Source organism: Pecten maximus, chromosome 9 (assembly GCF_902652985.1).
Source record: "Pecten maximus chromosome 9, xPecMax1.1, whole genome shotgun sequence".
NCBI classification, from domain to species: Eukaryota; Metazoa; Mollusca; class Bivalvia; order Pectinida; family Pectinidae; genus Pecten; species Pecten maximus.
In genome coordinates, this window is record NC_047023.1 from 24,731,698 (window position 1) to 24,755,931 (window position 24,234).

At 35.4% G+C, this 24,234-nt stretch overlaps 1 protein-coding gene and 1 long non-coding RNA gene across 5 annotated transcripts; one reads left to right on the plus strand and one right to left on the minus strand.

Moving 5' to 3' along the window:
- The first annotated feature begins 18 nt into the window (after positions 1-18).
- LOC117334959 (cytosolic Fe-S cluster assembly factor NUBP2 homolog) lies at positions 19-24,061 on the plus strand. 4 transcript variants are annotated; one of them, XR_004534262.1, is made up of 11 exons: positions 19-133; positions 2,355-2,418; positions 3,427-3,510; positions 3,807-3,972; positions 4,129-4,220; positions 11,436-11,495; positions 12,358-12,563; positions 22,090-22,179; positions 22,567-23,158; positions 23,213-23,263; positions 23,369-24,061. XR_004534262.1 is itself a non-coding variant. In XM_033894827.1 (9 exons), exons 1-9 carry the CDS (start codon positions 80-82, stop codon positions 22,687-22,689), a joined length of 939 nt encoding a protein of 312 aa, XP_033750718.1. In that variant the 5' UTR covers positions 19-79; the 3' UTR covers positions 22,690-24,061. The 4 variants fall into 4 exon arrangements, 1 of the variants encoding a protein (XP_033750718.1); XR_004534261.1 differs by having other exon boundaries at positions 22,567-23,263; XR_004534263.1 differs by lacking the exon at positions 23,213-23,263 and having other exon boundaries at positions 22,567-22,835.
- Positions 5,078-6,639, minus strand: LOC117334961. Its single transcript, XR_004534264.1, has 3 exons — positions 6,488-6,639; positions 6,304-6,374; positions 5,078-5,737 (listed from the first exon to the last, which is right to left on the minus strand). It is a non-coding gene; the product is annotated as an uncharacterized LOC117334961 (long non-coding RNA).
- Positions 24,062-24,234: the final 173 nt, after the last annotated feature.

Sequence of the window (24,234 nt, forward strand, 5' to 3'; positions counted from 1 at the left end):
CACACACGTGCTTCCGGTTCGAGTTTGTTTACAATGTGGAGATAACGACGTGAAGGTATTCAGGAAAGTTTGCGTTGAAATGGAGCGCCCAAATAATTCCAACATGGATATATCAGAGTGTCCATCGGACACGGTAAGTAGAGCACTATTTGTGGCCTTTAAGGGACGAACTTGAGAAGCAACAGTTCTTATTATCGTTTAGTATGTCAAAGTACCCCCCCCCCCCTCCGACACACACACACACACACACCATCTAAAACCGGAAATGAGTACCCACTCAAGAGGTTTGAAACTTCAACTTATAATATCAAATGATTATACAACAGTATATAATAATATAATCCGTTTCTAAAATATCTTATCCTTCGACCTTAGTTCCGACCGACTATTATGAATAATCTTCGTGTACAAATGTAAATAGTAATAATATATCTTGGAAATCGAATGTCAATCTCAGAAAAATACATATCTCTATATGCCTAAACTATGAATTAAGCTATATATAGCAGCCACATTAAAAAGATGTATTTTAATCAGATGTGCTAGAGATGTTTTATATACGGTATATATATATATATATAGAGGTCCTCTGAGGATATCTAACGGTGTCTTCAGTATAATACCAAATATATTTCACGAGTGGGGCTAATATTTTGATATTTTTCACGAGTGCGCACGAGTGAAAAATATCAAAATATTAGCCACACGAGTGAAATATACTTGGTAATTACTGAAGACACTGTTAGATATTCTGTTTATTACATTTTTTATCAACGAAAAACCTACTCCGTATGCTAACTACATGTACAATGTAGGCCTACAGCGAAAGTTTGCATACGTTTACCGCTTACATGTCTAGACATATATGTCTGGCTTTCTGATTGGTCAATTATTTTGGTATTTTCTAATCATTAATTTGATTATTGGTCAAATCAGCAAAAGTGATATATGTGATGAAAAATATCACTTTTATAGAATGAATAATTTTTGATATTTCACTGGTAAAAATGTAATAAATACATGTTCACAGGCGCGTATACGTAGCCAGGCATGTATGCCAGTATGCACAGGCTTTCACATCATTTTGTAAAGATAACATTTGTGTTTTCAATTTAATTATTTTCAAGAGTTCATTCTTTCAATAATATCATATAATTCCTCTTCACTACCATACTGAATTCCACAATTCAATTTCATAGTTTCACTGGTAACAGCAGAACATGTCCTCCAAGCTAAAAATCCTTTGTCTGCCGTTTTACCAGTGAAATCGGTTGACCTTCTGGTAGTGTCAAAAGGGTGTCATATGCATATATGATTATCAAAACCTTAAACAAATGTGTAGATGACAATGTATGGGATGCCATATATGATAAAGCTGTCAATTTGGCAGGAAAGGAAGACATAATTCCTTCTGTTCCGAGAGGAGCTACGAGACAGACGTATCGAGCAATGGTGCCAGCAACAACGTTAACCATTTCTTAGTATCGGAAGAGAAATCTGTATCTGCCGTTAATTGACCATAATTAGTGACGTTCCCTGATGTTTGTGAATATGTCTTTGAATGTTTCGTAAAATATGTTATTAGATTTCTAAATCATATCCCTCAGAATTGCTCTAATGTCACCTTTGTGCTTCTAGAAATAGAAAAAAAACCCGGGAGAGACCCTCTTCCCTCCTTACGACAGGTAGGAAAGCTGGTCCAACCGGGATTCCACTTTCATATAAGTCTGGCTACGCACCTGGTTCATCAGAAGCGACGTTAATGTAGTTTATAATCATATGGCAAGATGATTCTTATAGGTGTTGTATGTGTTATGCATGAGAGAGGAGGCTCAGGGTATCAAACATATATAGATACTCCTTGACCACCAGGGCAAGAGCAGCCCTGCTACACAGTAACTTGCCCATAATTTCAGGTTTGAGTATCTGACCATTGTCCACAATTAATGCTGGACATAGGCTATGTGTTGGTTGAAGTCATAAAACTGAGATTACAAGATCTAGTTCCATATATCCTTGGTATCATAATAATTCATTGGATTTCAAAACTGACTCGATGAAATTAAGTCGTATCAGTTTGAGCTATATATATATTGTATCTGTTTGTCAGTACCAAAATCAAATACATGTATAGGTCTACCTGTAGTTCAGTATAGGTCTACCTGTAGTTCAGTATAGGTCTACCTGTAGTTCAGATACAGAAGTCAGTTTTGCTAAACCATGCAGTCTTTGACTATTTAGTTGGATGACAGATGCAGCAGGAATGAAAAAAAATGCTATTGAAGCTTTATATACAAGCATCCATTAATGGAATGAAATAATGTCCACTTTTAATATAGTCTTTTTCTACTTAGGCTGAAGCTGGAAAGGCCAGTATGTGTGAAGGATGTCCAGGACAGGCCTACTGCCAATCACAAGGTTTGTTAAAATCTGGATTAATGTTAAAACTGGCCAGGAGATAGGACCTCCAAACTTTATAGACAGCTGATTTAACCAAACTGGTCACCAGTAGCCATAGCATCTGGCCCAGTCCCATTATAACCTTAAGTCTAATGTCAATCATGGGAAATAATGATAAAATTCACATTCACAAGGAAAAATCCTCTGACTGCTCAGGATCTTACCGGTAGTAATCATGAATCCAGCTACATAACACATTATGATTTATGAGGCTCTACTAGATTATGATATGTAAAAATGTATGAAAGAACAGAGGAATACACATTCCTGCTGAGTGCCCCTACAGGAGTCAAACCCGGGTCTCTGGCGTGAGAAGTCATGATCTACCTCCTGAGCCAAAGAAGCATGCTCCGTCAGCTGAGTGACAGAGACCGTATTTAACACTATATACAAGCCACACCGACCCGTTCTCTTTACAAATGTAAACTTATTTACAACAATTGCCCAAGACAAGTTAATTCAAATTATATTAAGATTATGATGTTATTATTTGGTCATTTATATTATTGGTCACTATATATATATTAAAATTGTACAGGGTTCTTCAATGTTTTGAAATAGCTACATATTAGACCATTTATTTTTACATGACATTCCACTTTATGTAGAGGATGAAATAGCTAAAAACGTGTTAAGATTTATCTAAGGTGAATGTGCTTTGGTATAGAATTAGAATACTGCATACGCGACCTGCCCGGGGGACATGCAATTTGTATGGTTATGGAGATGTTGGATATAACAGGTGAGTTTGTAATGACAGGTTAGATAATTGTGTGGCAGGAATTCAGACAATTGATAGTTTGGATATGTGAATATTCTACAGTATCCATGAAGAAATATATAGGTACATATAGTATATTGTATACTCCCATCATATTTAAAAAAAAATATTTACAAGAAATATAATACAAAAGCTTTAATGATCTTCACTTTAGAAATTTTATGTTGTCTCATTACCCAATACAGGTGGAGTAGATCCAGACCAGGAAGGAATTGATTTACGTATGGGAGCAATCAAACACAAGATACTGGTGCTCTCCGGAAAGGGAGGTAATTTGTGGTGTGATGTCTGACATACCCATTATTATACTAGTATTTTTTTTTTCAAATTGTCATTATACTTACAGTATATAGAGTGTACAAAATGAATGAGAAAATGCCTTGAATAACTTAATTATACACTTCCAAACTCAATCCATGCCTCTAGAGTACCGATATATACTTTAATGTATAAAAAAAACCAAAAAAACTGGATGGATTTCAAAATTGTAAGCTAAAATGAACTTGATAGAACTGAAACTTGCATATAGAGGAATTAAAAAGAACATTTATGTCCTTTCTGACAGGTGTAGGAAAATCTACAGTCGCCTCTCTGCTGGCAGGAGCTCTGGCTTCAAAGTCACAGAAAGTGGGAGTGGTTGACCTTGACATTTGTGGTCCCAGCATCCCTAAGCTACTAGATGTAGAAGGGAAACCCATTGTCAATTCTCAGTTTGGATGGAAACCTCTTATGTTAGTAATAAAATATTATTTATTGGAATATTATGATGTCTTAATCACACGATCAGAGCATATAAACTTGTTTTGTCCAGATTGTAAATCTACTGCTTATACATTTCTGTGTAGACTTGTTGAAGCCTAACATACATGTACTTAGAACTATTACAGGTCCCCTCATTACAACATCAAAGTGATGTCTGTCGGGTCACTGTTAGCATCGGACACCAACTCTGTTGTGTTCAGAGGACCACGCAAATCAGGTGTGTGTACTGCATGCCAGAAGTAAAGCTAGATTTCAACAAGCCAGGTAATCTTATGAATTTGCAGCATGATCACAGCATAGATGCAGTATGAATGCAGCATGGAATTGCAGCATGAATGAAGCATGACTGCAGCATGGTGCCTAATTTACCTCACTATATATTCTTACTAGTTAAAGCATGATTGCAGCATGTTTCAATTATGCAAATTATGCTGGGATCATGCTGCATTTATGCTTTAAGGAAGCATGGCCGCAGCATGATCCCAGCATGGTCTGTGAAGCATGATCCCAGCATGGTCTGCAGCATGATGCCAGCATGGTTTGCAGCATGATGCCAGCATGGTCTGCAGCATGATCCCAGCATGGTCTGCAGCATGATTCCAGCATGGTCTGCAGCATGATCCCAGCATGCTTCAATCATGCTTCATGGCAGCATAGTTTACAAAATCAATGAAAATCATGCAATAAAAACTTGAAGAATACTTTTGTATTACATTTTATTTGGTAATTAACATGGTATAAAACTTTTCATACAGGCTGTTTTTTCTAGTTCAAACATTTAAAACTTATCAATGAAATGAGAATGTGACAAAACAAATTTTAATTCTAATTTACCCATGGTACTTATTTTATTTGCCTCTTATATTCTTTTTCTCAAAACTTCCATCACATACACAACACAGCTATCTTTTTCTAGTACAATTTTCAAATACAACTAATATCAATTCATCCTAGCTAGAAGTGGTTTGTTTCAACAAAAATAGTCAACAAGATATACAAGTTCAATGTCAGTACATACTACAGTATGTATTTATAATTCTGTTTTTTTTTTTCTAAAATAGTAGGAAAATAGTACAAAATAATATTTTCAAGCAGAGTTATAGTAGTATATGTATACATTTTGTCACCGACGCACAAGACTGATTTCAGACAGTATACGTAGTTTCCTCGAAGTAGCCCAGATGTACTGGAAACTGTTTTCATGTGTGTCCGTGAACTTAAAATAAACAAAAACAAGCAACAGTCGAAGACTTCTTCTATCGAATTTAACATTATTTCTAATAAACTGTGAAAAGATTATCATAAGTTTGGAATCAATTCTAAATACTGACTAAATGAAATGTTGATTGACAATTTGAACAATGGTGTGTTGTTTGATGTAGCACGTACTGTAGTGATATATCTCTGTCACTGTCCCCGGGGATTTCAATACAACCAAGCTTGAGACGACTATATTATATTTTTTGCTAGTACAACAAATAACTAACAAGGATTTTTAGATTATATACATGATTTTTTTTTGTATATATATTAATGTTTACACTTTTATTATGAAAGGAAATGTTGTATACCTCGACAGATAACATATCTCGAATAATCTTAATTAATGTGAAACATAAACTTCTTAATTTCTCTTCATTCCTTTCTGCTTTGTGTTAAGACAATGCCATCAATTTGGACCACAATGCATGCGGTGTTCCTCATTCCAGAATGTACTGCATGAAGACTCAGTCTCTGTTGGAAGAAAGAAAGACTTTTAGAATATTCTTTTATTTCAAAATTAGAATAATTGTCAAGTTTTTGAAGATAATGTATGTATTTAACTTATGTACTTTTCATGATCACTTTGCTATCATTTTCATTATGTTTGCTTTGGAAGCCTTTTTATCAAGAAAATTTAAGCCAGCCACACAAAGCTACAAAATAAAACTTGCCAGGATGACTTAATTATTAATTAAATCAAGCTACTCCCGAATTCTCCATCAGTTCATATCAATGTGAAACTGCAATATACTATACATAAAACAATGTTACTTACTTATAATTCATCTTAATTCACCTATTTCATTTAATCGTTTCAATTTGATGCAATAATCTGCAAACATCGATCCTCAAAAGAATGTGGAGGTAAAGATCTTTCACGAAAGGTTTCATTATCCAAAACACAAATTTTCCTCACCCTTGTTTGTGAATACGTATGTACGTCATAATCATAACAAGGGTTGTGTGAGTGGGGAAAAAATGCAATTTAAGTCGGGCCGAAGATCGTTAATAATAAATAAATAAAATTGAAAACTTACGATTGTAACACATGGATCGGTACTGCGTTTCCTTCGGTTGTGTAATCTGTGATAAATTAATCATCAAAACCCTGAAAAATAAATAATTAGGTATTATTGATATGAATAGATCTATATCAAATTCATTGTCGTATAATGTGAAACGATGTCAGAACGTGAAGAAGATTATATAATTAAAACTTACCCTGTCTCGTAACGATGTTTGTCGGTAAAAATATGCATCGGTCGTCAAAAACAACGAGAAAGCTGATATTCATTCATCGGTAACTTGAAGTAAGTCGATCTTCTTCAGTAAGACGGGAAACAAATTTCGTTTTTAGGCTATCGTCGTGTTTGTTTATACTTTTCTTCTGGAAATAAACATCCGGTGAATTCAAACATGGCTATCAGACTTCCCGCTAAACTCGTGTGTGTTGCATCATGGGATAAATATTTTACTGCCAGAGATTAACAAGATTCATTTTTACTTGTGCGTGTTTTTAATTCTAAATCATAAACTTCTATTGTGTCATACTTTTAAGATAAATATTACAGTATTTAATACTTGCATCGTGCACATTTAGATCGCACGAGCTCGAGGAGCACTCTCGTCACATCTCGGGAGCAAGGTAAACAAACGAGGTCATAGGTGAACCGAACGATAAACATGTAATCTGACCAGAGGTTTTGGCCTCGTCTGTCATACACCTATTGTTTAATATGGATGTATTTTCAGGCGAGGAACCGACCAATGCACGTTTTCTTTTTATGTTCACGATTTCAAATAATTCAGATTAAAGTACGGGAATATCGTCTGTTGTTAGTAAACTCATGTCGAGGTCGAGATCATCACAGCGCTTAACTTCAATATACGTTTTACAAGGAAGCGTCCGAGTGACAACGTAAGTTCGACACATGTTTATTGGAGTTTATAGCGATGAATGTTGTGTCAAACACGACGTGATTTCGTATGCTATTATCAGATGTAATCTTAACACCGCATATATCCAGAAAGTATGCGATACAAAGACAAAGAGCAGGTGATTTTAATCTTATTTGATTGAATTAAAAGCGATATTCCAAGCACATGTCATCATGTGTAACTGTTGGTAGAGTGACCCCGATTTTGTTTTGGCGAACATGTTACATGTATATATAGCCACCTGGTAGTAAGGTGGTGCATGGTAAATGGCAACGTCTTAGTTTATGTCAGTGTTTGGATAAAGTGACTGATTCTATCTCCGATAAAAAGTGTATAATCGAAGCAAAAGTCAATATACTGGTTCTTCAAAAAACGATCTAAACTCTGAAAATTTGAATGAAATTTTTGTAGGGATGAGTTTTAAGTCGTCACACGAATGTACTAACTTGCAACATTCATCAATGTTTAAGTTAATTCCTTCTGAGATAGAACTACAAGTGAAAGCTGACAAAATATCACATTTAAAAGCTGTGAACCGTTATACTAACAAAGAACATACTTATAAACGAAATACTTAATTAAAATAATTGTTATTGAATTTTAAATAAATATGTGTGGTACTGATCAAGTATAAAAAGGAAATTCTGCAACACAAACGTGTTATTAAAAATTATTTTGTTATCACCATTGATACCTGGAAATTTTCTATATTTTATTTAAAATTAAAAAAAAAGATACTAAAATATCTAATACCAACTTTTGTTAATTTTCTGTATCTTATTTTATTAATTAATAATTGTTTAGGTTAATCTTGGTACCTGGGAAATTTGGTCCTAGATTTTGGATCCTCGCTTGGACCTACATTTCACCCACAGAAATTTTGTGATGTCCGAACAAAGGAATGCCCTTTTAAGCTAATGCAGAATGGCCAAGCATATACACATTTCAACTTAAACAATTCATGTTAATACATGAAAGAATGGTGCAGTTCATTAAATTAACTAAGTTAATACAGCATAATTGCAGCATGGTACAGTTTGTATCTAAAATGGCAAAGTTAATACAGCATGGTTGCAGCATGGTACAGATCCTATCTAAAATGCCAAAGTTATTGCAGCATGGTTGCAGCATGATGCAGTTCATATGATAAATCTACTAAGTCCACACAGCATGATTACAGCATGATATAATTCGATATCCAAACTGGCAAAGTTATTGCAGCATGGTTGCAGCATGGTACATATCCTGTCTAAAATGACTCAAAGTTATTGCAGCATGGTTGCAGCATGATACAATTCATATGATAAATTTACCAAGTCCACACAGCATGATTGCAGCATGATATGATTTGATATCCAATCTGGCAAAGTTATTGCAGCATGGTTGCAACATGATAGAGTTCAGATATTCAATTACCTCAATTTTTAAAGCATGGTTGCAGTACATGCTGTACAGAAGCATGGTACCATGCTGCTATGCAGCACATGCTGCAATCATGCTGTGAAACTAGCAGCATGATGCCAGCATAAAAGCAGCATGATTGCAGCATATGCTGCATTGCAGTCCATGCTGCAAATTGATAAGTAACATATGTCTTAATGTGTAAATGTAGCTACAAACCAGGTATGTCTTAATGTGTAACAATAGCTACAAACCATGTATGTCTTAATGTGTAACAATAGCTACAAACCAGGTATGTCTTAATGTGTAACAATAACTACAAACCAGGTATATCTTAATGTGTAACAATAGCTACAAACCAGGTTTGTCTTAATGTGTAACAATAGCTACAAACCAGGTATGTCTTAATGTGTAACAATAGCTAAAACTAGTTATGTCTTAATGTGTAACAATAGCTACAAACCAGGTTTGTCTTAATGTGTAACAATAGCTACAAACCAGGTATGTCTTAATGTGTAACAATAGCTACAAACCAGGTTTGTCTTAATGTGTAACAATAGCTACAAACCAGGTATGTCTTACTGTGTAACAATAGCTAAAACTAGTTATGTCTTAATGTGTAACAATAGCTACAAACCAGGTATGTCTTAATGTGTAACAATAGCTACAAACCAGGTATGTCTTATTGTGTAACAATAGCTAAAACTAGTTATGTCTTAATGTGTAACAATAGCTACAAACCAGGTATGTCTTAATGTGTAACAATAGCTACAAAATAGGTACTGTAAAAGTGGATATTTCCGCGCGTTGAAATGTTCGCTTAGTCAGCTTCCAAACTGTTCACGGTGTGGATATTTTCGTGCTGTTAGTCATGATGAAAATATATTTTCGCGCTGCGATGTCATTGGCCATGTACATAAAGTAAGATTATTTTCGGCAAACTCCATTGAAAGCTCGCGACGATCGGTCCAGTAAATATACCAAACTTTGATCAACAGACACGTTTAGGTTAATTGGTTGTAAGTGTGATCATTGCATTACGTCTGTGTGACAGAAAAAAAAAATTAATATATATCAGATATTTTAGCGTTGATTCAGTCTTTTACATTGAAAATACACAACGTACGAGACCCCTGATTGCAACTTAGGCCCCGAAAATGTATAAATAACATGCGTTATCAGTACTCGTACTGTATGGTATAAATTAAGAAAACATCTGTGTATTGTTGAATGCAGTGTTAACTAAGTATGTTCGTTATTTAATTGCAACTGAATACCTCTTAATTATTTCCAATCTAACTATTACCTGTAAACCTGCTCCCTCACGCTAGGTAGACCGGCCATGCGAGGCGTCACTCGCGGTCAAGTTGAAAGGATCAGACGTCTGGTTATGCCGAGTGACGTGTTATGCTTTCATGTCTAGTCAAAACAACGCCAGGTGTCCCAATTAGCGATAGTTGATTTTGCAGGTATCAAATAAGTTTGGTAGTAATTAAATACGACTTGGCAATTAAAAAGCAGACATATTGATATTCTGACCTTATTTTACCAACATATATAGACCTATTTCTACAGTAGCCCTTTCGTATTTTCAATATATTATTAAACGGACCATTCATTACAGTTAACTATCGATAGTTTCTGATTCAAATAAAACATATAACCACGCGGAGACTTAACATTAGCATTTTTAATACAAGCAAGTTTATCTATTTTGTCACAAATGAAACGTGTGCTGTTTTGGGGCCTATAGCTACACAATGACCGACCAGCTTTGCAATTGATATGTACAGTAACGTAGTAGAAGCGATCGTAATTATCATGAAATGAAGAAAGTTTAATGATCAATCAACATTAAACTAGATGCAATATTATCATTTTACTAATTACTTAATTAAGTATAGCAATGTCTCAGACAAATGACCAACCATGACAACGTTACACATCACGGACGACATGGTTTACAGCAGGAACTTGCATCTTGGATGTAGAAATATTCACGTGCCAATATTTTCATTTGTTATTATATTCGCATGTGGATATTTTCGCGGAAATTTAATGATCTTGAAATAAGCGAAAATTTCCACGCCGCGAACATTTCCACTTTTACAGTATGTCATTATATGTAACAATAGCTACAAACCAGGCGTGTCTAAATGTGTAACTATAGCTAAAAACTAGTTATGTCTGAATGTGTAACAATAGCTACAAACCAGGTATGTCTTAATATGTAACAATAGCTACGAACCAGGTATGTCTTAATGTGTATCAATAGCTACAAACCAGGTATGTCTTAATGTGTAACAATAGCTACAAACCAGGTATGTCTTAATATGTAACAATAGCTAAAAATCAGTTTTGTCTTTATGTGTAAAAATAGCTACAAACCAGGTATGTCTGAATGTGTAACAATAGCTACAAACCAGGTATGTCTTATTGTGTAACAATAGCTAAAAATCAGTTTTGTCTTTATGCTTAACAATAGCTTTAAACCAGGTATGGCTTAATGTGTAAATGTAGCTACAAACTAGGTACGTCATTATGTGTAAATGCAGCTACAAACTTTATGTGTCTTAATGTGTAGTAGAAGCTACAAACTGTAGCTTCTGTTTTATTCATCCTGACTTAATCTATAACTATGTAATGAAATGTCGATTTTGGAAAAGGTAAATTCATCAGAAAATCCTCAAATTAATAGATTTATGAAAATAATGAAAAGCAATTGCAATATACAAATAAATATATTTAATGTTTTAGATTATTTTGTATGTTATATATTAGTTATCTTTTAGCATCCTGCTTACATCATTCCTTTTCTGATTATTGTTAGGTTTGATAAAGAGGTTTATAAAGGACACATATTGGGGCAGACTGGACTTCCTCATCTGTGGTAAGTGTGACTCTCTCCTGTGGTGGGGCAGACTGCACTTCCTCATCTGTGGTAAGTGTGACTCTCTCCTGTGGTGGGACAGACTGGACTTCCTCATCTGTGGTAAGTGTGACTCTCTCCTGTGGTGGGATAGACTGGACTTCCTCATCTGTGGTAAGTGTGACTCTCTCTAGTGGTGGGACAGACTGGACTTCCTCATCTGTGGTAAGTGTGACTCTCTCCTGTGGTGGGGCAGACTGGACTTCCTCATCTGTGGTAAGTGTGACTCTCTCCTGTGGTGGGGCAGACTGCACTTCCTCATCTGTGGTAAGTGTGACTCTCTCCTGTGGTGGGACAGACTGGACTTCCTCATCTGTGGTAAGTGTGACTCTCTCCTGTAGTGGGACAGACTGGACTTCCTCATCTGTGGTAAGTGTGACTCTCTCCTGTGGTGGGACAGACTGGACTTCCTCATCTGTGGTAAGTGTGACTCTCTCCGGTGGTGGGGCTGACTGGACTTCCTCATCTGTGGTAAGTGTGACTCTCTCCTGTGGTGGGACAGACTGGAATTCCTCATCTGTGGTAAGTGTGACTCTCTCCTGTGGTGGGACAGACTGGACTTCTTCATCTGTGGTAAGTGTGACTCTCCTGTAGTGGGGCTGACTGGACTTCCTCATCTGTGGTAAGTGTGACTGGAGGTTTGGTGCGATCAGTCTATTTTGCTCCTTTTCCACACATATTTATTTTGCAACAAACAACAGCAAATGTACCCAATAACATACACAAAAGATAACTTTACCTATATATTAACACAGAAGCAACAGTGAACATTTACTGCATTTTAGATGTATATATTAGTTATGAGGTTACAATTTTGTTGTAGATACACCACCAGGAACCAGTGATGAACATTTGACAGTAATAAAGATACTCAAAAATGTTAAACCAGATGGAGCCATCATTGTTACCACACCACAGGCTGTCGCCTTGGCAACCATTCGTAAAGAAATCAATTTCTGCAAAAAGATGGGTGTCCGGATCCTTGGCTTAGTGGGAAACATGGAGAGTTACATATGTCCATGCTGTGGGGTAAGTAATGTTGAAGCTCCATGTTCAGGTTAAAAAAAAAAGACCTTGTTCATTTCTGTACCTGCTGCATTTATCAGGTTGATTCACAACATTGAAAATAAGGTATGTTTATTTAAGTAATAGATGTTTTCGCAAATGGTGTTATTATTATATAGCATGTTATTGTATGTTTTAGGATCATTACATCATTAACCTTAACATTAATAACTTAACAGCTCACAAGGCAACAAGATTTTATCTATTTTAAAGGTCACAAAGGTCAAGTGCATTACAAACATTCACAATATTTTATGAATATTTTCTTCAGTTCCAAAAGACTCAGAATATTGATGACAGCCACTTGTTATGAAGTATTCATGCTTTCCTATTTCACTGTCCTAATGTCAGTTTATAATACAGAAGTTCTAGGAACAAGGAAGTTAGTGTTATCACAATGAGATCAGTGATCTAACATGTGTGGTCACATGAATAAATGGTGTTGTTTACATCTACTCCAATAGGAGGAAGAGGGGCAATATACTCTGTTTGACACTATAATTCTGTACAGTTTGTTTTCTGTTGGATACTATAATTCTGTACAGTATGTTGTCTGTTGGATACTATAATTCTGTATAGTTTGTTTTCTGTTGGAGACTATAATTCTGTACTATTTGTTGTCTGTTGGAGACTATAATTCTGTACAATTTGTTGTCTGTTGGAGACTATAATTCTGTACAGTTGTTGTCTGTTGGAGACTATAATTCTGTACAGTTTGTTGTCTGTTGGAGACTATAATTCTGTACAGTTTGTTGTCTGTTGGAGACTATAACTCTGTACAGTATGTTGTCTGTTGGAGATTATAATTCTGTACAGTTTGTTTTCTGTTGGAGACTATAATTCTGTACAATTTGTTGTCTGTTGGAGACTATAATTCTACACAATTTGTTGTCTGTTGGAGACTATAATTCTGTACAGTTTGTTGTCTGTTGGAGACTATAATTCTGTACAGTATGTTGTCTGTTGGAGACTATAACTCTGTACAGTTTGTTGTCTGTTGGAGACTATAATTCTGTACACTTTGTTGTCTGTTGGAGACTATAATTCTGTACAGTATGTTGTCTGTTGGAGACTGTAATTCTGTACAGTTTGTTGTCTGTTGGAGACTATAATTCTGTACAGTAATTGTCTGTTGGAGACTATAACTCTGTACAGTTTGTTGTCTGTTGGAGACTATAATTCTGTACACTTTGTTGTCTGTTGGAGACTATAATTCTGTAAAGTTTGTTGTCTGTTGGAGACTATAATTCTGTACAGTTTGTTGTCTGTTGGAGACTATAATTCTGTACAGTTTGTTGTCTGTTGGAGGCTATAATTCTGTACAGTTGTCTGTTGGAGACTATAACTCTGTACAGTTTGTTGTCTGTTGGAGACTATAATTCTGTACAGTTTGTCGTCTGTTGGAGACTATAATTCTGTACAGTTTGTTGTCTGTTGGAGACTATAATTCTGTACAGTTTGTCGTCTGTTGGAGACTATAATTCTGTAGTTTGTTGTCTGTTGGAGACTATAATTCTGTAAAGTTTGTTGTCTGTTGGAGACTAATTCTGTACAGTTTGTTGTCTGTTGGAGACTATAATTCTGTACATTATGTTGTCTGTTGGAGACTATAATTCTGTAGTTTGTTGTCTGTTGAATACTATAATTCTGTATAGTTTGTTGTCTGTTGGAGACTATAATTCTGTACAGTTTGTTGTCTGTTGGAGACTATAATTCTGTACAATTTGTTGTCTGTTGGAGACTATAATTCTGTACAGTTGTTGTCTGTTGGAGACTATAATTCTGTACAGTTTGTTGTCTGTTGGAGACTATAATTATGTACAGTTTGTTGTCTGTTGGAGACTATAACTCTGTACAGTATGTTGTCTGTTGGAGATTATAATTCTGTACAGTTTGTTTTCTGTTGGAGACTATAATTCTGTACAATTTGTTGTCTGTTGGAGACTATAATTCTACACAATTTGTTGTCTGTTGGAGACTATAATTCTGTACAGTTTGTTGTCTGTTGGAGACTATAATTCTGTACAGTATGTTGTCTGTTGGAGACTATAACTCTGTACAGTTTGTTGTCTGTTGGAGACTATAATTCTGTACACTTTGTTGTCTGTTGGAGACTATAATTCTGTACAGTATGTTGTCTGTTGGAGACTATAATTCTGTACAGTTTGTTGTCTGTTGGAGACTATAATTCTGTACAGTAATTGTCTGTTGGAGACTATAACTCTGTACAGTTTGTTGTCTGTTGGAGACTATAATTCTGTACACTTTGTTGTCTGTTGGAGACTATAATTCTGTAAAGTTTGTTGTCTGTTGGAGACTATAATTCTGTACAGTTTGTTGTCTGTTGGAGACTATAATTCTGTACAGTTTGTTGTCTGTTGGAGACTATAATTCTGTACAGTTTGTTGTCTGTTGGAGGCTATAATTCTGTACAGTTGTCTGTTGGAGACTATAACTCTGTACAGTTTGTTGTCTGTTGGAGACTATAATTCTGTACATTTTGTTGTCTGTTGGAGACTATAATTCTGTACAGTTTGTCGTCTGTTGGAGACTATAATTCTGTACAGTTTGTTGTCTGTTGGAGACTATAATTCTGTACAGTTTGTCGTCTGTTGGAGACTATAATTCTGTAGTTTGTTGTCTGTTGGAGACTATAATTCTGTAAAGTTTGTTGTCTGTTGGAGACTAATTCTGTACAGTTTGTTGTCTGTTGGAGACTATAATTCTGTACATTATGTTGTCTGTTGGAGACTATAATTCTGTAGTTTGTTGTCTGTTGAATACTATAATTCTGTATAGTTTGTTGTCTGTTGGAGACTATAATTCTGTACAGTTTGTTGTCTGTTGGAGACTATAATTCTGTACAATTTGTTGTCTGTTGGAGACTATAATTCTGCACAGTTTGTTGTCTGTTGGAGACTATAATCCTGTACAGTTTGTTGTCTGTTGGAGACTATAATTCTGTACAGTTGTCTGTTGGAGACTATAATTCTGTAGTTTGTTGTCTGTTGGAGACAATAATTCTGTACATTTTGTTGTCTGTTGGAGACTATAATTCTGTAGTTTGTTGTCTGTTGGAGACTATAATTCTGTACAGTTGTTGTCTGTTGGAGACTATAATTCTGTAGTTTGTTGTGTGTTGGAGACTATAATTTCGTACAGTTTGTTTTCTGTTGGAGACTATAATTCTGTACAGTTTATTGTCTGTTGGAGACTATAATTCTTTATAGTTTGTTGTCTGTTGGAGACTATAATTCTGTACAGTTTGTTGTCTGTTGGAGACTATAATTCTGTACAGTTTGTTGTCTGTTGGAGACTATAATTCTGTATAGTTTGTTGTCTGTTGGAGACTATAATTCTGTACAGTTTGTTGTCTGTTGGAGACTTTAATTCTGTACAGTTTGTTGTCTGTTGGAGACTATAATTCTATACATTTTGTTGTCTGTTGGAGACTATAATTCTGTACAATTTGTTGTCTGTTGGAGACTATAATTCTGTACAGTTTGTTGTCTGTTGGAGGCTATAATTCTGTACAGTTGTCTGTTGGAGACTATAACTCTGTACAGTTTGTTGTCTGTTGGAGACTATAATTCTGTACATTTTGTTGTCTGTTGGAGACTATAATTCTGTACAGTTTGTCGTCTGTTGGAGACTATAATTCTGTACAGTTTGTTGTCTGTTGGAGACTATAATTCTGTACAGTTTGTCGTCTGTTGGAGACTATAATTCTGCACAGTTTGTTGTCTGTTGGAGACTATAATCCTGTACAGTTTGTTGTCTGTTGGAGACTATAATTCTGTACAGTTGTCTGTTGGAGACTATAATTCTGTAGTTTGTTGTCTGTTGGAGACAATAATTCTGTACATTTTGTTGTCTGTTGGAGACTATAATTCTGTAGTTTGTTGTCTGTTGGAGACTATAATTCTGTACAGTTGTTGTCTGTTGGAGACTATAATTCTGTAGTTTGTTGTGTGTTGGAGACTATAATCTCGTACAGTTTGTTTTCTGTTGGAGACTATAATTCTGTACAGTTTATTGTCTGTTGGAGACTATAATTCTTTATAGTTTGTTGTCTGTTGGAGACTATAATTCTGTACAGTTTGTTGTCTGTTGGAGACTATAATTCTGTACAGTTTGTTGTCTGTTGGAGACTATAATTCTGTATAGTTTGTTGTCTGTTGGAGACTATAATTCTGTACAGTTTGTTGTCTGTTGGAGACTTTAATTCTGTACAGTTTGTTGTCTGTTGGAGACTATAATTCTATACATTTTGTTGTCTGTTGGAGACTATAATTCTGTACAATTTGTTGTCTGTTGGAGACTATAATTCTGTACAGTTTGTCGTCTGTTGGAGACTATAATTCTGTAGTTTGTTGTCTGTTGGAGACTATAATTCTGTAAAGTTTGTTGTCTGTTGGAGACTAATTCTGTACAGTTTGTTGTCTGTTGGAGACTATAATTCTGTACATTATGTTGTCTGTTGGAGACTATAATTCTGTAGTTTGTTGTCTGTTGAATACTATAATTCTGTATAGTTTGTTGTCTGTTGGAGACTATAATTCTGTACAGTTTGTTGTCTGTTGGAGACTATAATTCTGTACAATTTGTTGTCTGTTGGAGACTATAATTCTGCACAGTTTGTTGTCTGTTGGAGACTATAATCCTGTACAGTTTGTTGTCTGTTGGAGACTATAATTCTGTACAGTTGTCTGTTGGAGACTATAATTCTGTAGTTTGTTGTCTGTTGGAGACAATAATTCTGTACATTTTGTTGTCTGTTGGAGACTATAATTCTGTAGTTTGTTGTCTGTTGGAGACTATAATTCTGTACAGTTCGTTGTCTGTTGGAGACTTTAATTCTGTACAGTTTGTTGTCTGTTGGAGACTATAATTCTATACATTTTGTTGTCTGTTGGAGACTATAATTCTGTACAATTTGTTGTCTGTTGGAGACTATAATTCTGTACAGTTGTTGTCTGTTGGAGACTATAATTCTGTACAGTTTGTTGTCTGTTGGAGACTATAATTCTTCAATTTGTTGTCTGTTGGAGACTATAATTCTGTACAGTTTGTTGCCTGTTGGAGACTATAATTCTGTACAGTTTGTTTTCTGTTGGAGACTATAATTCTGTACAATTTGTTGTCTGTTGGAGACTATAATTCTGTACAGTTTGTCGTCTGTTGGAGACTATAATTCTGTAAAGTTTGTCGTCTGTTGGAGACTATAATTCTGTACAGTTTGTTGTCTGTTGGAGACTATAATTCTGTAAAGTTTGTCGTCTGTTGGAGACTATAATTCTGTACAGTTTGTTGTCTGTTGGAGACTATAATTCTATACAGTTTGTCTGTTGGAGACTATAATTCTGTAGTTTGTTGTCTGTTGGAGACTATAATTCTGTACAGTTTGTTGTCTGTTGGAGACTTTAATTCTGTACAGTTTGTCTGTTGGAGACTATAATTCTGTACAGTTTGTTGTCTGTTGTAGACTATAATTCTGTACAGTTTGTTGTCTGTTGTAGACTATAATTCTGTAGTTTGTTGTCTGTTGGAGACTATAATTCTGTACAGTTTGTTGTCTGTTGGAGACTATAATTCTGTACAGTTTGTTGTCTGTTGGAGACTATAATTCTGTAGTTTGGTGTCTGTTGGAGACTATAATTCTGTACAGTTTGTTGTCTGTCGGAGACTATAATTCTGTATAGTTTGTTGTCTGTTGGAGACTATAATTCTGTACAGTTTGTTGTCTGTTGGAGACTATAATTCTGCACAGTTTGTTGTCTGTTGGAGACTATAATTCTGTAGTTAGTTGTCTGTTGGAGACTATAATTCTGTACAGTTTGTTGTCTGTTGGAGACTATAATTCTGTACACTTTGTTGTCTCTTGGAGACTATAATTCTGTACAGTATGTTGTCTGTTGGAGACTATAATTCTGTAGTTTGTTGTCTGTTGGAGACTATAATTCTGTATAGTTTGTTGTCTGTTGGAGACTATAATTCTGTACAGTTTGTTGTCTGTTGGAGACTATAATTCTGTACGGTTGTTGTCTGTTGTAGACTATAATTCTGTACAGTTGTTGTCTGTTGGAGACTATAATTCTGCACAGTTGTTGTCTGTTGGAGACTATAATTCTGTACAGTTTGTTGTCTGTTGGAGACTATAATTCTGCACAGTTTGTTGTCTGTTGGAGACTATAATCCTGTACAGTTTGTTGTCTGTTGGAGACTATAATTCTGTACAATTTGTTGTCTGTTGGAGACTATAATTCTGTACAGTTTGTCGTCTGTTGGAGACTATAATTCTGTAGTTTGTTGTCTGTTGGAGACTATAATTCTGTAAAGTTTGTTGTCTGTTGGAGACTAATTCTGTACAGTTTGTTGTCTGTTGGAGACTATAATTCTGTACATTATGTTGTCTGTTGGAGACTATAATTCTGTAGTTTGTTGTCTGTTGAATACTATAATTCTGTATAGTTTGTTGTCTGTTGGAGACTATAATTCTGTACAGTTTGTTGTCTGTTGGAGACTATAATTCTGTACAATTTGTTGTCTGTTGGAGACTATAATTCTGCACAGTTTGTTGTCTGTTGGAGACTATAATCCTGTACAGTTTGTTGTCTGTTGGAGACTATAATTCTGTACAGTTGTCTGTTGGAGACTATAATTCTGTAGTTTGTTGTCTGTTGGAGACAATAATTCTGTACATTTTGTTGTCTGTTGGAGACTATAATTCTGTAGTTTGTTGTCTGTTGGAGACTATAATTCTGTACAGTTCGTTGTCTGTTGGAGACTTTAATTCTGTACAGTTTGTTGTCTGTTGGAGACTATAATTCTATACATTTTGTTGTCTGTTGGAGACTATAATTCTGTACAATTTGTTGTCTGTTGGAGACTATAATTCTGTACAGTTGTTGTCTGTTGGAGACTATAATTCTGTACAGTTTGTTGTCTGTTGGAGACTATAATTCTTCAATTTGTTGTCTGTTGGAGACTATAATTCTGTACAGTTTGTTGCCTGTTGGAGACTATAATTCTGTACAGTTTGTTTTCTGTTGGAGACTATAATTCTGTACAATTTGTTGTCTGTTGGAGACTATAATTCTGTACAGTTTGTCGTCTGTTGGAGACTATAATTCTGTAAAGTTTGTCGTCTGTTGGAGACTATAATTCTGTACAGTTGTTGTCTGTTGGAGACTATAATTCTGTACAGTTTGTTGTCTGTTGGAGACTATAATTCTGTAAAGTTTGTTGTCTGTTGGAGACTATAATTCTGTACAGTTTGTTGTCTGTTGGAGACTATAATTCTGTACAGTTTGTTGCCTGTTGGAGACTATAATTCTGTACAGTTTGTTGTCTGTTGGAGACTATAATTCTGTAAAGTTTGTCGTCTGTTGGAGACTATAATTCTGTACAGTTTGTTGTCTGTTGGAGACTATAATTCTATACAGTTTGTCTGTTGGAGACTATAATTCTGTAGTTTGTTGTCTGTTGGAGACTATAATTCTGTACAGTTTGTTGTCTGTTGGAGACTTTAATTCTGTACAGTTTGTCTGTTGGAGACTATAATTCTGTACAGTTTGTTGTCTGTTGTAGACTATAATTCTGTACAGTTTGTTGTCTGTTGTAGACTATAATTCTGTAGTTTGTTGTCTGTTGGAGACTATAATTCTGTACAGTTTGTTGTCTGTTGGAGACTATAATTCTGTACAGTTTGTTGTCTGTTGGAGACTATAATTCTGTAGTTTGGTGTCTGTTGGAGACTATAATTCTGTACAGTTTGTTGTCTGTCGGAGACTATAATTCTGTATAGTTTGTTGTCTGTTGGAGACTATAATTCTGTACAGTTTGTTGTCTGTTGGAGACTATAATTCTGCACAGTTTGTTGTCTGTTGGAGACTATAATTCTGTAGTTAGTTGTCTGTTGGAGACTATAATTCTGTACAGTTTGTTGTCTGTTGGAGACTATAATTCTGTACACTTTGTTGTCTCTTGGAGACTATAATTCTGTACAGTATGTTGTCTGTTGGAGACTATAATTCTGTAGTTTGTTGTCTGTTGGAGACTATAATTCTGTATAGTTTGTTGTCTGTTGGAGACTATAATTCTGTACAGTTTGTTGTCTGTTGGAGACTATAATTCTGTACGGTTGTTGTCTGTTGTAGACTATAATTCTGTACAGTTGTTGTCTGTTGGAGACTATAATTCTGCACAGTTGTTGTCTGTTGGAGACTATAATTCTGTACAGTTTGTTGTCTGTTGGAGACTATAATTCTGCACAGTTTGTTGTCTGTTGGAGACTATAATCCTGTACAGTTTGTTGTCTGTTGGAGACTATAATTCTGTACAGTTGTCTGTTGGAGACTATAATTCTGTAGTTTGTTGTCTGTTGGAGACAATAATTCTGTACATTTTGTTGTCTGTTGGAGACTATAATTCTGTACAGTTGTTGTCTGTTGGAGACTATAATTCTGTACAGTTTGTTGTCTGTTGGAGACTATAATTCTTCAATTTGTTGTCTGTTGGAGACTATAATTCTGTACAGTTTGTTGCCTGTTGGAGACTATAATTCTGTACAGTTTGTTTTCTGTTGGAGACTATAATTCTGTACAATTTGTTGTCTGTTGGAGACTATAATTCTGTACAGTTTGTCGTCTGTTGGAGACTATAATTCTGTAAAGTTTGTCGTCTGTTGGAGACTATAATTCTGTACAGTTTGTTGTCTGTTGGAGACTATAATTCTGTACAGTTTGTTGCCTGTTGGAGACTATAATTCTTCAATTTGTTGTCTGTTGTAGACTATAATTCTGTAGTTTGTTGTCTGTTGGAGACTATAATTCTGTAAAGTTTGTCGTCTGTTGGAGACTATAATTCTGTACAGTTTGTTGTCTGTTGGAGACTATAATTCTATACAGTTTGTCTGTTGGAGACTATAATTCTGTAGTTTGTTGTCTGTTGGAGACTATAATTCTGTACAGTTTGTTGTCTGTTGGAGACTTTAATTCTGTACAGTTTGTCTGTTGGAGACTATAATTCTGTACAGTTTGTTGTCTGTTGTAGACTATAATTCTGTACAGTTTGTTGTCTGTTGTAGACTATAATTCTGTAGTTTGTTGTCTGTTGGAGACTATAATTCTGTACAGTTTGTTGTCTGTTGGAGACTATAATTCTGTACAGTTTGTTGTCTGTTGGAGACTATAATTCTGTAGTTTGTTGTCTGTTGGAGACTATAATTCTGTACAGTTTGTTGTCTGTTGGAGACTATAATTCTGTATAGTTTGTTGTCTGTTGGAGACTATAATTCTGTACAGTTTGTTGTCTGTTGGAGACTATAATTCTGCACAGTTTGTTGTCTGTTGGAGACTATAATTCTGTAGTTAGTTGTCTGTTGGAGACTATAATTCTGTACAGTTTGTTGTCTGTTGGAGACTATAATTCTGTACAGTTTGTTGTCTGTTGGAGACTATAATTCTGTATAGTTTGTTGTCACTTACAGGAATCCAGTGAGCTGTTTCCGTCCCAAGGTCTGGACAATCTGGCTGCTGAGTTCAACATTCCAATCATAGGCAGACTTCCTCTAGATCAGGTACAACATTTGTCAAAATTTACAGTACTCTGTAGTACATGTTGAGGATATATGTCATCTCTACTCTATGACTAAATCACAATATTTTTATGTTATTTTTCCGACACTTTGGGAATAGATTATTAAAGGGTGATTTAGATTAATTATGTTCATTCTGAATTGATAATAATCATCTGTGGAATTGATATTCGCATAGTTATGATTGAGATTTAGCAAAAAATATCCTTTGATATATTTTCGCTGAAAGTCATGACATTAACAATAGATGGTGAACACTCACCAAACTGAAATTCTTATAGTTTTTATGATTGACACGATATTTCGGAACTACCATGGACGAATTATATGTTTGATGATAAGTGATAGAGTCCTGACTTGATTCTACAGGAGGTCACAAAGAACTGTGAAGTGGGCAACAACGTTATTGCAGACTTGCAGACATCACCCATCATCATAAAAATGCTGAACATGGCCGAGAACATTAGAACTGTAGTGGATGACTTAACATAAGTCATATATATATGGAGTCACGTCCAAGGCATGTCTCATTTACTCAGTCAAAGATTGTACATTAGTAGCCTGACACACACTAAAACAAGGACTCATGTCTAAAGATGTACAGAGTTATGGGCCTTTGATCAATGACGACCCCATAGGTATCCTGTACATGTACAGAGTTATGGGCCTTTGATCAATGACGACCCCCATAGGTATCCTGTACATGTACAGAGTTATGGGCCTTTGATCAATGACGACCCCATAGGTCTCCTGTACATGTACAGAGTTATGGGCCTTTGATCAATGACGACCCCCATAGGTCTCCTGTACATGTACATAGTTATGGGCCTTTGATCACTGTTGACCCCCATAGGTCTCCTGTACATGTACAGAGTTATGGGCCTTTGATCACTGTTGACCCCCATAGGTCTCCTGTACATGTACAGAGTTATGGGCCTTTGATCACTGTTGACCCCCATAGGTCCCCTGTACATGTACAGAGTTATGGGCCTTTGATCAATGACGACCCCCATAGGTCTCCTGTACATGTACAGTTATGTGCCTTTGATCAATGACGACCCCATAGGTCTCCTGTACATGAACATTTATGGGCCTTTGATCAATGACAACCCCATAGGTATCCTGTTCATGTACATAGTTACGGGCCTTTGATCACTGTTGACCCCCTTAGGTCTCTAGGGGGTCAATGTTACTGTGTTGATCTTCAAATAAGCCCCCTCCTCTAGTTTAGCATTTTAGTATCAATGTTTGGGGAGGGCTTATTTGTGAACCAGTTTAGCATACTATATCAAATTTGTTGTTTCTTCAAAAATGTTATTTGTGGACAGGGTCTTATTTGTGGGTATATATGGTATATTGTACATGATTTACTATATATATCTAGATGAACTTTAAATTAATAATCATCAGTGTTTTCAATATAGCATGTGTAAGATAGAGAAGGGAAAAGTCACCAAGTCCTCCTCCAGTTCCTATATGACAGATAAGGATGATTTATATATATAATTAGTAAACAGGAAGGACCAGTTGTTATTATTTGTCCTGATGGAGGCTTTGAAGGTTTTGTTACGACTCCTGGGATTGTTTGGAATTCTATAAAATGTTGGAGTGTCCACTGTGGCTATTGGCACTGGTCTGCAGCTAGTTAAATCTGTTTATATCTTTTGGAGATTCTCTCCTGATAACAACTGGTCTGTGATTAATACAAATATATAAACAGACCTAGATCGCTAGAGATGGTCAACATTAATGTTGTACGGCAGTTTGTAGGTCAACAAATCTGCATATAGCAATTTGTTACTAGACAATATGTATTCAATTATTTGGTATGTTTGTAATAAAATGGTTTTAATAGACAATATCATATTTTGTTTATCGTTTTCATTTTGTGTTGGAAAGTTAGAGTACCACACCTTCCTCTTATTAACACATATTATGTCACATATTACTAAATGTCATCGCTTGACAATTAAAAGATTCTTTTTAAAGTCCAGAAAAGCATGGTGATAACATATTATTACATTTTGACCAATTACA

What these genes read in the sequence shown, in the direction of transcription:
- LOC117334959 (XM_033894827.1), top strand. Translation starts at nt 80, where the DNA reads ATGGAGCGCCCAAATAATTCCAACATGGATATATCAGAGTGTCCATCG. An exon ending in GGTGCTCTCCGGAAAGGGAG is followed by an intron (nt 3,511 to 3,806) that starts GTAATTTGTGGT and finishes CCTTTCTGACAG; the next exon opens with GTGTAGGAAAATCTACAGTC. An exon ending in CAGAGGACCACGCAAATCAG is followed by an intron (nt 4,221 to 11,435) that starts GTGTGTGTACTG and finishes GATTATTGTTAG; the next exon opens with GTTTGATAAAGAGGTTTATA.